This window comes from Sceloporus undulatus, chromosome 1, assembly GCF_019175285.1.
Source record: "Sceloporus undulatus isolate JIND9_A2432 ecotype Alabama chromosome 1, SceUnd_v1.1, whole genome shotgun sequence".
NCBI classification, from domain to species: domain Eukaryota; kingdom Metazoa; phylum Chordata; class Lepidosauria; order Squamata; family Phrynosomatidae; genus Sceloporus; species Sceloporus undulatus.
The window spans coordinates 249,866,801-249,881,326 of NC_056522.1; the positions used below are offsets into that span (position 1 = coordinate 249,866,801).

Genomic DNA, 14,526 nt, shown 5'->3' on the forward strand with positions numbered 1-14,526 from the left:
TGATGATGATGATGATGATGATGATGATGATGATGATGATGATGATGATGATGATGAATTTATTTATGCATTTATTTATTTCCTTGTTTGCCGCCTTTCTCCCAGAAGGGACCCAAGGAGGCTCACAGGTAAAATAATAGTAAGTAGAGAGATCTTGTAGCACCCTTGAGACTCACTGAAAGAAAGAATTCAAGATATAGCCGTGTTAGTCTTTAGAATCAGTGTACTGTATAAAGAGATCTTGTGGCACCTTTGAGACTCACCTTTGAAACTGCTGCCAATTTCTTTCTTTCACTGAGTCTCAGAGGTGCTACAGGATCTCTCTACGTGAAGAAGTTGGCAGCATGAGCTTCCCTAGTCTACTTCCTCAGATGCATTCGGTGTTGATGAGGATGATGAGGAGGAGGAGGATGGAGATTCATCTGCTGAGACCCAGGCCTCCTTTGAGCTACAACTCCCATCATCCTCAGGCTCGCTGGTTGAGGGATGATGGGTGGTGTAGTCCACAGGCATCGGCCCAGCTCCTAGGTGTCAAAAGGAGGAGGAAGGGTGGCCAAGAGCTGGGGGCCAAGAGAGGTGGAAACAACGCGGAAAAGGAGGAGAGGCCGGGCCGCTGGGTCCCAGGGTGACCAGGCACGTCCTCCTTTTCCCGGACACGCCCTCCATTTCCACCTTCCGTCCAGGAAGCATTCCCAAACATCCTCCCTTTTTGGGCCTGACTACAGAAGCATAGCTTTACATTTCTATGTTGGACTGTCCTCCCCCCTCCTTTGGCTGGGCCCAGTGCCGCCCTCCCTCCCTCCGTCGGCGCGGGGCCCTTTGCACACGCTCAGAGGCTCTGCCCCTTCAGCTGGGGCTGGGGCGGGCGTTGTGTTGACTTTGCCCGCTGGCAGGAGCCGCGAAGGGAAGCCCGGCCCAGGCGGCATTGTTGTCTCAGCCGGTTAATCAGATCCTCCGAGCCGCGCTGGAAAGACCGGGCCTCCCGCCGAACAATAGGCCCCAGGAGGGGCAGGGGGCAGGCAGGGGGGCCGGTGGTTAAACTTCAACCAGCTCTGCCCTCCCGCCCAGCCTCAGCCAGGCAGACGGGCAGGGGGCCCTCGAGGCTCTCAAGACGGGCCCCGGGGCCAGGAAGGGCCCTGGACCCCTGGTTCTTCAGGAGGCACAGCTAACCTCCTTGATAGCACAAGGCCTGGCGAGGAAGAGAGAGGCTGGGCAGGCAGGGAAGTTCCTTTCCTTTGTATGCCGCCTTTCTTTCGGAAGAGACTCAAGAGCCCACCTAAGTTCCTTGACAGCGCAAGAAGTGCTGAGGAGAAGAGAGGCTGGGCAGGCAGGGAAGCTTTATTTTCTTTTCTTTCTTATTTCCTTTGTATGGCGTCTTTCTTCAAGAAGGGATCCAAGGCGGCTCACAGATTAGAGGGGAAATCATTTCAAACCCTTTAAAGAACAATGCAAAGGTTTAATCACGGGGGTTGCCCCTTCAGTGAAGCGAAAGGGGATTCATTGAAGAATCAAGGGGTGAAGCCCACCTAACTTCCGTGAGAAGGGCCAGGTGACCAGACACGTCCTCCCTTTCCCCTCCTTTTCCTCCAGGACGTGTCCTCCTCCATTCCTGCCTTCTGTCCAGGAGCAATTCCCCAATGTCCTCCCTTCGGGAGAAGCATGGGTTGACATTTCTATAGGAGAGGGTTTTGAAGCTTTGATCTGAAAAAGGGGTTGAAGCGTTGGGTTGGGAACGTCCTCCTTTTTCTTTTTCTTCCCCCCCCCCGGAGTGTCCTCCATTTTTGGAGGGGGTTTGTCCGGTCCTCCTTTGCGGGGAGGACACCTGGTCACCCTGGAGAGGAGTCCGGGGGATGCCCTGGAGCACCCTTCGCCCTCTCCTCGCCCTCTTTGGTCTGGGAGCAGCCCCTGAGATCTCCCCCATGGAGGAAGCGCTGGGTGTTGGGTGTTGGGTGTGTGTTGGGGGCCACCTCCGTCTGACCAGAGGCCCTCACCGCAAAGGAGGACCAGGCACCGCAAAATGGAGGGCCTTCCAAGGGGAAAAAATGCAGGCCATGACCCAACTCAAAGCTCCAAGGGCTCCTTATAGGGATAGAAGTCCCTGCTTCTTAGTCCTGCTCAAAGTGGAGGACGTCTTCGAACTTCCTCCTGGAGGGAAGGCTGGGATGTAAGAAACGTCCTGGAAAGGAGGACGCCGGGTCCCCAGCCAGGCTCTTCTTGAGGCCTCCTCCTCCTCCTCCTCCTCCTGGCCCTCCTGGGCGCCTGCCTCCCTTTGGCCCCTTCTCCCTCCGCACCTAGAGAAGGGACGGGGCTGTTTCCCTTCGGTCTGCATGCGCACTGCAGAAATAACCCGCTTCCACCCCACTCGAACAGCCATGGCTCAAGGCATGCTAGGATTTGTAGCTTTCAGACCAGCCCGGTTTGAGTTTTGAACTCTCTCCTGGAAACCCACTGTGTGTGTGTGTGTGTGTGTGTGTGTGTGTGGATGGGAAAGTCACACTCTCTCAGCCTCAGAGGAGGGCAAGAGCAAGGCCCCTTTGAAGGACCGGGTCGCATGGGTCGGAAGGGACTCGAGGGCGCGCAGCCCCTGGCCCTGGAGTCCTTGCAGTTTAAGAAAGTGGTGTGGAAGCGGTTTCTGCCCGCGGTGCGGATGCCAGCAGGTGAGGCGGGCGGGGCGGGCTCTCCTTGCCTCCCTCCCTCCCTCCCTCCCTCCCTCCCTCCCTCCCTCCCCCGAAGAGTGTCAAGGGAGGAGGAGGAAGAGGGAGGAGGAGGGCCGGGCGCGGGCTGGGTGCGGTCCTGGCGGTCCCCGGTCCCGGATCTCTTCCATTTCCCCTCTGCGGGACTCACTCCTGCGCCGCCAGCCCAGAGCAGAGCACCACCACCAGCAGCAGGAGCAGGAGCAGGAGCAGGAGCTGGAGCCAAGGCAGAGCCGGGGCCGGGGCCGGGGCCGGAGGAGCAGCCACCTGCCCCCCGCATGGCCGCGGGCGAGGCTGCCCTGTGCCCGGTCCGCAGGCACCGCCGCCGCCGCCGCCGTGGCCCTCCTGGCCGCTGAGGGGGGCCGGGGCCGGGAGCCATGAGGGCGGGCCCGGGGCTGGCGCTGCTGGGGCTGGCGCTGCTGGCCTGGGCGGCGGCGCTGGTGCGGGGCTGCGGGCCCGGGAGGGTGGTGGGCAGCCGGCGGCGCCCTCCGCGGAAGCTGGTGCCGCTGGCCTACAAGCAGTTCAGCCCCAACGTCCCCGAGAAGACCCTGGGCGCCAGCGGCAGGTACGAGGGCAAGATCGCCCGCAACTCCGAGCGCTTCAAGGAGCTCACCCCCAACTACAACCCGGACATCATCTTCAAGGACGAGGAGAACACCGGCGCGGACCGGCTCATGACCCAGGTGGGCAGCCCCAGGGCACCGAGCCCGGGAACTCAGCATTAGGCACTAAGCACTCTAGGAGCCGGGCACTAAGTACTAGTCACTGAGCACTGAGCACTGGGCACCAAGCACCGGGAACTGAGCATTAGGCACTGGACACTGAGCACCAGGCACTGAGTACTAGTCACTGAGCACTAGGATCTGGGCACCAAGCACCAAGCACCGAGCACTTGATACTGGGAAATGAAAGAGGCACTGAGCACTAGGCACCGGGAACTGAGGACTAGGCATTGGGCACCAGACACTGGGCATTGGACACCAAACACCGGGCACCTTGCACTGAGCGCCAGGCACTGAGTACTGGGTACTAAGCATTGGGTACTAGGTACCAGACACCGGGCACGGGGCACTGGCCACTAGGCACCGGGCACTAGGTACCTGGCACAGAACGCCCGACACTGGGCACTGGGTACCAAATACCGGCCACACTGGCCATCAGGCACTGGGCAGTACGCACCGGGCACCAGACACTGGGCACTGGGCACTGGCCGCTAGGTACCAGGCACCGGGCAGAGGCCGCCCCAGCGTCGCGCCCTGCCTCTTGGCTCCGCGGGGTGGGTTGGGCGGTGGACACCCCTCCTGGGCAGCCCGGAGGCCCCTTCCCCGAGGCTCCCTCCCTCTGGTGCCCCCTCCTCATCCATCCAGCTGCCCGGCGCTGAGCAGGGAGAAGGAAGGAAGGAAGGAAGGGGAGCGAGCGGCTCCCTTTGGGCTGGGCACCTGCTGCTGAAGCCGGGCAGCAGGGTGCCCGTCCCAGCTGTGGGCAGCACCTGCCTCCCTGGCTGCCTCCCTGGCTGCCGGTGCCTCCTCTGCGGGAGAAAGGAGAGCCGCTTGCGAGTCCGATGGGGCTTTCTGCCCGGCCTAGGGGCTCTTCTTGGCGAGGAGCGTGCCCAAGTGCCCCTTTATTCCCTACACAACCTCCCCTCCCGCTCCCTGCCTCCTTCCCTCCGGGCTTGGCATCCCCTGCAAGCCCAAGGCAGCCGTTTTAGGGACGGGGAGGACAGGGGCTTCCTCCTGGGTCCCGATTCGGCAGATGCGCCTGGATCCAGTGGGCTGCCAAGGCTTCCCAGGGCGGGACAAGGGAGATGGGGAGAAGGCTGAAATATTTGGGGGATCGCCTCTTCGTCCTCAAGTCTTAAAGGACAAAGATACCTTCTCAGCTTCCTCTCTGCTTCTTCCTATCTCACAAATCACTGCCGAAGGAGAAGAATCACTCCCCTTATACCTTCAAAGGCTGGGAAACGTCTGCGCTTGAGGCGCTGATCCTATATTCTCTTTCCTGGGATGGGATTGGGAGGACTGGGTGGTGCTGACATCCGTGTCAAGATGTGCCAAATGCACCTGAGGAAGGAGACTGAAGTCTAGGGAAGCTCATGCTGCCAACTTCTTCCTTACAGTTAGCCTCAAAGGTGCCGCAAGCTCTCTCTGCAGACTGACATTTGTAGACATGGGGACAGGGCTGCGCGGCACACCAGAGCCACTGCATGGCCTTAAAGGGCTGGTGAACTGGTTTAGAAGAATAACTGAGGTCCAAAACACACTGCAGAAATAATTCAGTCCGAGAATGCTTTAACTGCCCTGGTCTGGTAGTAGGAAATCCTGGGAATTGCAGTTTACTGTGGCCCCAGAGCTCTCTGACAGAGAAGGCTCAGTGTCTCACAAATACTACAGTCTCCAGGATCCCCTAGCATTGAGCTCAGGCAGTTAAAGCGGTTCCAAAGTGGATTATTATTGCAGTGTGTTTTAGACCAGAGTCTTCTTTTATTACACTCATGGACACACTCGCTTTCTCTTTCTCTGAGAGAGCGAGGAGGAGGAGGAGGAGGAGGAAGAAGAAGAGGCACACATCACAACTTTAATGCAGAAACCTATGTACAAGTAGCAGTTGTTGTTGTTGTGTGCCTTCTTTTCTGACTCATGGTGACCTTAAGGTAAACCTGTCAGGGAGGTTTTCTGGGCTGAGAGTGTGTGACTCGCCCAAGGCTGAGTGGAGACTCAAACCCTGGTCTCCAGGGTCGTAGTCCAACGCTCAGACCACTATAGGGAGCGGTATTCACCATGAAACAAAACCCCAAACCCAAAAGAGATATTGTGGTGATAGTTTTATTAAGCCAACCAGAAGGTGCAAAAAGAGTTGTGCTACCTTTCAAAGCACACTGGTTTCTTCATCAGACAAAGAAAAAAGAAAAATCTGGTGGGGAACAGAAGGTGATCTTGTTGGCCTAACAAAAACTGATCATCACAATGTGTATTTTAGGTTCTGGGGGACAAGAGATTCTTTCCCGGGAGGAACCTGGGGACTAAGGTCCAAAACACACTGCAGAAATCATCCAGTTTGAGACCGGTTTAACTGCCCTGGCTCAGTGCTAGGGAACGTTGGGATTTGTAGTGTTTGTGAGACATTGAGCCTTCTCTGCCAGATTGCTCTGGTGCCACAATAAACGACAATTCTTAGGATTCCCTAGCACTGAGCCAGGGCAGTTAAAGAGGTCTCAAACTGGATGATTTCTGCAGTGTGTTTTGGACCTAAGACAGGATTTCATACTGGGATTTCCTCTCCATCCTTACCCAGCTCTCTACCAACTGGCTCCAAATTGAGGGCATACTCTTTGAAGGGGGGGATGCATTTGGATATTGGATTGAACAGGAGGTACATCTTTCAGCTGCCAAGAACAACTGGTGTCTCGGTTGGGTGCCATGCCCTCCTCTAAAGCAGAGAGAGTTCCTTTTTAAAGACTGTAACTCCCAGGAACCCAATAGCCACCAAGACTGGTAGGAAGATTCTGGCAGCTATACTCCAAAGAGTAACATTTCCAAGCTTGGACTTGAGGACTTTCACACCAGCTTATTCTGATATTTAATTTCCAGCTGTGAAGTCTTAGGATAAGAACATTCTGTCTTGGTTTACACAACTATGGAGTAACTCAGTTCCACTAATATTTGAAGAAGATATTATGCAGCAAGTCACTTTTCTAGGCTGTGCTCAAAGATGGGGCAGATATTGTTTTAAGCTGGGAGCAGGACCTTTAATTCATTTCTCCTGCACTTTGCCCTCTGGAGAGACTCTTATTTTAGGGTGCATCTGCACTGTAAAATCAATGCAGTTTGAAACTGCTTTAACTGCCGTGGCTCAGTGCCTTAGAATTCTGGGATTTGTAGTTTTGTAAGATATTTAGCCTTCTCTGACAGAGAGCTCTGATGTCCACAACAGCCAATCCTATACTTCCATAGGGTGGGGCCATGAGAGTTAAAGCAGTGTCAAACTGCATTAATTCTGCAGTGTGGCAGCAGCCTTGTCTCTCAATCAGACAATTTTCTCCCTCTAGAAACAATTTTGGCCCCTGTCTTTCCTCTGACCCTTTAATCATTGGAGGACTACGTTTATCCAGAGATCAAATTACAGATTTTCCTATTGGCTTATTTGCCCCAAAGTACCACAAGTAGCTATTCCAGAGTAGGCAGACTGCCACTTGTAGATCAGCAATGCTATCCTATATCTTACTCGGATGTACATTCCACTATGTTCAATGGGACTTGCTCCCTGTTTAGTGTGTTCAGATCTGCACCATTACAGTGTGATCCTAAATGGTTCTATTCACAAGTAAATCTCATCAGGTTTAGTGGGGCTCCCTTTATTTTAAGTATGTATAGGATCTCAGGCTTCATGTGATGTCCTAGGAAGCCTCTGAGCAGGTTGTTCAGCATGCTGGATGCTTTGGGGGTATAGCCAGACCCAAATACTGGACATGAGAATGGGAGAAACCAACATTTTGGATAAATGTACTAGAAGGAAAGCCATACTTTGAAAATGACCAATATTTTTTTTTAAAAAGAGTTCCTTTACTTATCATGAACACAGAAGAAGTTGGAGAAAGGAACTGTGTATGCAGCCAACATGGACTTCTAGCCTGAAAGGCTTGATAATAAAATGTAATTTTTTTAAAAATAGACATATACAAGAAATGCCTGTCTGAATCAGACCAAAATTGATCAAGCTCAGCATTCTTTGCAAAAATCCCCATGGGGTTAGGCTAGATGGCTGGTCTGCCAGAAACTGGTCAGTGGCCTATTGATAGATTGTGGCCAGTGGTGGCTGCTAGCTACCAGAGGGAAACGCTCTTAATTTTGGATTGCAAAGGCTGTTTTGTCTCTCTTATTATCAGATTAGCAACAAGCAGAGGCTATTTTTGCTGTGCACTGTTTGTGAATACTGCATATGTGCACATTCAAGCTGCCTGTTGACTTATGCTGACCTCATGAATTTTTCATATTTGTTGTATGCCTTCAAGTCACTTTCAACTTATGGTGAATGTAAGGCAAAGCTATCATTGGGTTTTCTTGGCAAGTTTGCTCTTGCCCTCCTCTGAAGCTAAGACAGTGTGACTTGCCCAAGTGGGATCCCATGGCCAAATGGGGAGTTGAACCCTGGTCTCCCAGACACCATACCATGCTGGCTCTATTTTTCATACTACCAGGCTGGAGGGAACACTAGCTTGATGTAATAGGTTGTTTCTCATGTCCTTCTAAGGCAGGACAGGACAATGTGGGTTCTCTAGTTCTTGCTGGAGTACAGATCTCATCATTCATGAGCATTGGTTCTGAAGAATGATGAGAGTTACCATTTGCCAACCTGCGGAGGGAGATGTATTGCCCATCAGCTTTCTAATGTTATTCCTACTCAGTTAACCTGTAATAAAAGAAAAATGCAGCGTAAGGTCAGATGACATGATGGAGCTTGAGTGCCAGCATAGCAGGAGTGTTCAAAGTGTACTGTGCCAGAAGTACCTGTAGGACAAGGAATAGGCATAGCCTGGTAAAACACGCCCTGAGGACACAAGTGAGCCAAGCATACTGCACAAATCAAACAGGAGTCAAAACTCAACTCAGGGAGTCCCCAGCCAGTCTGATCTTGGGTAGGGAAAATAACTTCCCAAGCCCACCAGCTGAACTCTTGCTTCTTCCCAGTGTGGCTTTGTACAATCAGGAGGGCTGTTCTGAGGATGTAGACCTAGGAACTCAGCAACACTTTTCTGAGGAGTGGCTGACTAGTTAGTTAAATCCCACTGATGTTACTTAAATGTGCTCTGTGTAGTGGTGGAGTGGGGTGGCTCTGAAGAATGCTGAAAGCTACATCCAGGCTATTGATCAGGGCTGGTTAAAGGAAGCCCACAACATCTTTGTTACAACATCTCCACTGGCTTACCACTTTGTTTCCAAGTACAATTTGCAGTGGTGGTTCTCACCTACAAAGCCCTATATGGCTTGTGTCCAAAGACTGATTGAGCTCCAAAGCCTTTGGGAGGAGTCCCTTCCCTTAGTCCTGCCACCCTCACAAGCATGTCTGGTGGGAACATGGGAGAGGACCTTTTAAGTGGAGACCCTGGCTCTAGAACTCTCTTCCTAGCTAGACTGCTCTCGCATTGCTTTCCTTCCACCAATCTATTCCCACAGACTGTTGGGAAACTAACTAAAGGGGGGTTTAATAGTGTGCTGTTCTGCTGATCTTTATTTTTATTTTCATCGGCTATGCTTTCATTGGTTTTAATTGTATTATTTTATTATATTTTTAGCAATCTTCTTCTTGTTATGTTTTTACTTAAGCATTTTAATTGTTCTCTTGTTCTTGTGTGCCTTAAAATCATTTCTGATTTATGATGACCCTAAGACGAAACTATCACAGGGTTTTCTTGGCACGATTTGTTCAGAGAACAAGTGTGCCTTTGCCTTGCTCTGAGGCTGAAGGAGTGTGACTTGCCCAAGGTCACCCAGTGGATTTCATGGCTAAGCAAGGAATCGAACCCTGATCTCCAAAATCATAGCCCAACACTCAAACCACTAATCCCATACTGGCTCTGGCTCTCTAATACTCATAATAATCATAATACCACTGCTTTTTTAAAAACAGAGTGCAATTCAATCTCTCTGTATGGATCCAAAGGACCTTAATAATTTCAGATCAGTGGCCAGTATTGCAGGTGACTGAGAAAAAAGCTGATTATCAATTTGGTGGAAACAATTCCATGGGGTTCAGACCTGGTTTTGGAAGGAAGGTTGCTTGCATCATGCTGGGGAGTGACCTATACTAGAAGATGCCTGCACACACATCCCTGTGGTTCTTGGTGACTTTCACTATCATTGGGAAGGTTGTCTGACTTGAGTGTTGGCATGTATTGTTTTTGCAGTGGCTCTTTTCCTCTATGAACCCCTGAATCCTGATGCTGGAGGATGCTTGTTTTGTTCTGTGGAGACTCCTTTTGCTCTCTCTTCCCTCTAATCTCTAGACCATCCCACTTGTCTGAACTCTGGAGGGAATGAAGTGAGGTGTCCTAGTATGTGGATGTCTCTCCAGTTCACTGGATGTAGGTGAGGCTATAACTTTCCTGATCTTGGACTCTGTAATGGGCTGGATGAAGGCCAAAGTGAGACTGAATCCTTAGAAGGCAGAGATACTCTCTGTAGGTAATTCCTTTTTGAGGTGAAGTGGGGTTCAACCCTGCTCTAAGTGGAGTTGCACAGACTCTTCTGGAAGGAGCTGATTCATATATGGGGTGAAGTAGCATTCTCATAGATCCCATTCTGTCCTATAAGTTCCAAGTAGCTTTGGTAATACAGAATGCCTTTTGTCAACCATGCTTTGGGGCCACCTGAGCACAGACAACATGATTGCAACTATCCATGCAGTGGCTGCCTCATAGTTGCAGTACTGCAGTGTGTTGCATGTGTATGATGCCCTTTGAAAGCAGTCCAAAAACTTCACATTAATGCAGAAGACATCAGTGAGATTACACACTGGAACCATCCCAGTTCAGACATCTTATTTCAATTGTACAGAATTTCCCAGGAATTGCCGAAGGTGCCCATACTCTGAACACTGTAGGCACCTAGACACTCAGCTAAAATCTTCTTATTTTGACAAATATTTAAACTTCAGTTTCTTACTTGTGTTGTCAGTCTCAGTGTTGACTTTTTAATAACTTAATATTTTAATTACTGTTTTGGACATTTATTGTATTCAGTTTTTAATATTGTAAGAGGCCCCAAGGACATTTACAAGCTGGGTGATATGATAAGGCAAAATAGATACATGTTTAAAGTTTCACAGTTCAATCTTATGAAAGCCGCCTTGATCAAAATATTGGAAAGGCGGGATATAAATAAAAATTATTATTATTATTATTATTATTATTATTATTATTATTTGGAAGTAAATTACACTGAACCTCACCTGAGGAAGTAGACCAAGTCTACGAAAGCTTATGCTACAACCTTTTTCACTCAGGCCGCATCCGCATCCAGACTGCAAAAATAATCCAGTTTGACACTACTTTAACTGCCAAGGCTCAATGCTATAGAATTTTGGGAATTGTAGTTTTGTGAGACATTTAACCTTCTCTGTCAGATAGCTCTGGTGCCACAACAAACTACAGTTCCCAGAATGTCATAGTATTGCACCATGGAAGTTAAAGTGATGTCAAACTGGATTATTTCTGCAGTGCGGATGCAGCCACAGTTAATCATATAGGTGCTACAAGATCCCTCTGTAAACTGAACTTCATGAGACTTCCTTCCTGTGGGAAGTACATATAGCAGTCCTAGGCAAAAAATAATAAAATAAAACAAATTGTTTCGAAATATTGCTGTCTCCCTTTTGCTTGATACACTAGTATGGACTACAACTCCCAAAATCCACAACCAGCATGGCCATGGGATTCTGGGAGCTCTAGCCCTAAAAGTAACTTTTTACGCTTGGGCTCTGAGGCTTTCACAGCAGCTGACACTGTTTCATTTCTAGTTGTCCACCCCTAGGGTAGGGGAAAAACTACCTTACGCATATTTACACAACTGTGATCCTGTATAGAGTTACTCAGGAGTAACAGTTCCACTGCGATTGAGAGAACATAATGTGAATGCCTTCCAGTCCATATTAATACAATATCTAGGATAATACTTAGGGGAAAGAATCAGAAAGCAGGATGGGGATGTTTAGATCCCCTCCCAAGTTTTTTCTTTTCTGTCTCTAGATTGGGCTCAGGATCACATTGCTCTTCAGTGCTGTTGTGCTACAACACCTAGCATTCCTCACCAGTGATGATTAAGGCTATAGCTACTGAGATTTACAGACCAACATCTTCTAGAGGCCTGCAGGATACCCACCCAGTTCAAAATATAGGTGGACACCACCAGGAAAAATTTGCCTGGGTGAAAGAGTTGCAAGGGAGGCACAGTTAGCTAAGGGAGAGTTAAATATTCTCCCTGCTGCTTACTGATTCTCTCTTGCAAAACCCTCTACTGATATATTATCATTATATGCAAATAGTATTAGGGAAACATCAGGTTTCCTAACATAACGTGCCATTCGGCTGCTCTGACTTCAGTGGGCTTTACTGTATAGGAAGTATGATTATGATTGAAGCCATGTAGCACAAGCTTCTACATATTTACTTATGTTCCACTGTGTTCAAATATAGTTTACTCCCAGGGAAGTGTGGCTAGGCGTGCAACCTTCATTTCCTTGTTGTACTCATGGTAGAATGATGCCCTGACTTTTAAGTAAGATATATGGTCAGATCATTTGTTAACAGGGCTTCACTGTGTTTATTAATAGAGATTTAGATAATGGTTTATTGCTGGCATAATAAAGATAGGATCGTCCATATGTACTCTAAGACTTAGGGGTTGTCTACACTATGACAAAAACCCTCACTCACTTAGAATTGGTGTCCATCCGAACAAATGACCTTCTGACCAATTTGTTGTGGTGTCTGGGGGGCTTTTAGGTGCCTGAGGGCTTTAATCTGAAGAAAAAAGAATCTGAGATTTCTCCCAAATTTCCTGGAAAATTTGAATGAGCAGATGTGTAACTGTTGGATCTGGACTGACGGCAGAAGGAGGAACTTGTAGTGATTGGGGTGGGATGGACAGGATTCAATGGATACATGATCATTCCCATCAGGAAGTGACTATTCCCAAGAGACAGGTAATTTGACTGCTCATTCACTATTTTTTAAAGGGTGCTGCATTTATGTGCATAACTGGGTATCAGTATATCTGCTTGGTGCACATAGCTGATTGTAGAAAATGTCAATAGAGAAATAATCCAAACATAGGCTACTGCAGAAAACTATTATGGGATGGCTGGGGTGGGCAACATGTGGCTGTTTTTCTAGTTATTGATCCTTCCATCCTTACCAGACTGTCGTTTTGGGCTAAAAAGGATTGTGTCCCAGAAGTTTTCAGTGCCAGCATGTCATCTTTTAAATAGGCCGTGGCCTCCCTCAGAACCAACCCATTTTTCAAATCCAAAAACTGACTTCTGTCCCAATCCTCATTTTGTTTTATATTTTAAATAATTTCTGAAGTCCCTGAAGGGTTGAGGGATAGAAAATTGGCTCTGAGATATGCCACAGTTGTCCACCTCTATTGTCTGAGTAAGGAGCTCATTGACTGTAGAGTTTATATAAACCCTGCAAAGAATAAAATAGATCCAGATTCCTACTGGGAGGATTCTACTGTGCTATGGCTTGTGGGCTGCTTGTTCTAAAGCATTTTCTTAGATCCTCAGAGCAAGAGCTGAAACATCTTGAAGAGTGTCTCTTTGAGCCTCCACCAGGCTGGGCTCCAGTTTCCATGGGCTGGATTAGGCCAAAGAGTGTAGCTTTGGGCTTTGCCATCCAAATAAAAAAGTTGTCCCTCCATCAAAATTGGCACAGGTCAAGCATATTTGAATTAGTGTATTCTCCCATACAAACTTGTCCATGTTTTCAGATCTTCTGTTGGTTGTTGTTAACTGCCTTCGAGTCAACCCTGACTCATAGCAACCCTATGGATGAGACATCTCCAAGACCCCTTGTCCTTGACCTCTCTGCTTAGGTCCTGTAAATTCATGCCCGTGGCCTCCCTAATTGAGTCTATCCATCTGACATGTGGTCTTCCTCTCTTTTTACTACCTTCTACCTTTCTAGCATTATTGTCTTTTCTAATGAGTCATGATGTGGCCAAAGTACAGCAGCCTCAATTTCATCATCTTGGCTTCCAGCAAGATTTCAGGCTTGATCCGTTCAAGGACCCATTTGTTTGTCTTTTTGGCTGTCCATGGTATTCTCATAGGGATGCCATATCCCGCCTGCAGGCGGGGCAATCCCGCTTTTGGGGGTCCAGTTTAGGTCCAAAAGCGGGGCTTGCCCCGCCCATGGCCACCCTCCTCCTCCTCCGCTCCCCCGCGCACCCTCCTAATGGCCTCGGCTGCTCATGCAGCCGGCGGCCACCCACTTCCTCCTCCTCCTCCTCCTCCTTCTCTGTCTCTTCCTCCTCCTCTGCGCTCGCGCGCTGCTTCAGAATGGCCGCACGCGGCCACTCATGCAGCCAGCGGGCCCTCTGCCTCCTCCTCCTCCTCTGCCCCTACCCCCGCGCGCTCCTTTTACATGGCTGCGTGCAGCCGCTCATGGGGCCCGGCTGGCCACCCACCTCCTCCTCTGCCTCCTCCTCTTCCTCCTCGATGCCCGGCCGGTGGAAGTGCGCAATCGGCCCACTTGCATGGCTGGGCCCTGGCCACACGCCAGCCTCCAAAGGGAGCTGGTCCCCTTAAGGAAGCGGAGGCTCAGCAGAAGAAGAAGAGGAGGAGGAGCAGACTCTGGGCCAGAGGGAGGGGAAAGGGCTCTGGCGCCAAATACAAAAAGAAAAAGGAGCAGCAGCAGCAGGAGAAGGGGAGCTGAGTGGCCATTTTAGGTCTCCCTTTATTTATTTATTTATTTATTCAGGGCAAGCCTGTTTAAGAGAGTCAGTGTGGTGCAGTAGTTTGAGTGTTTTTTATTATTATTTTTGGTTAATTTTTATTGTTATTAATATCCAAGTTTCCCTTGTTTTTTATTTTATTTTTTGCTATTTTTATTATTATTATTTGGCCAGAAAGGGAAGTACGTTTCTGCCATCTGTCTAGGAAAAATGCCAAAATGTCCTCCATTTTGATCATGCCTAAGAAGCATGCCTATATATTAATATTTTTTAAAAAAATCATCATTTTTTGACATGTCCTCCATTTTTAAAAAACACTCTTCTCCAGCATCACATCTCAAATGAATTTATTTTGTTCCTATCCACTTTCTTCACTGTCCACC

General features: G+C 49.2%; 1 protein-coding gene across 1 annotated transcript in view; it reads left to right on the forward strand.

The window, feature by feature from the left end:
• Positions 1-2,736: 2,736 nt before the first annotated feature.
• The window catches only part of IHH (Indian hedgehog signaling molecule), a 34,221-nt gene continuing 22,431 nt past the window's right edge, over positions 2,737-14,526 (forward strand). The window contains exon 1 of the mRNA XM_042444963.1: positions 2,737-3,376. Coding sequence (XP_042300897.1) covers positions 3,071-3,376 — 306 coding nt within the window. The 5' untranslated portion in view covers positions 2,737-3,070. The remainder of the gene's footprint in view (positions 3,377-14,526) is intronic.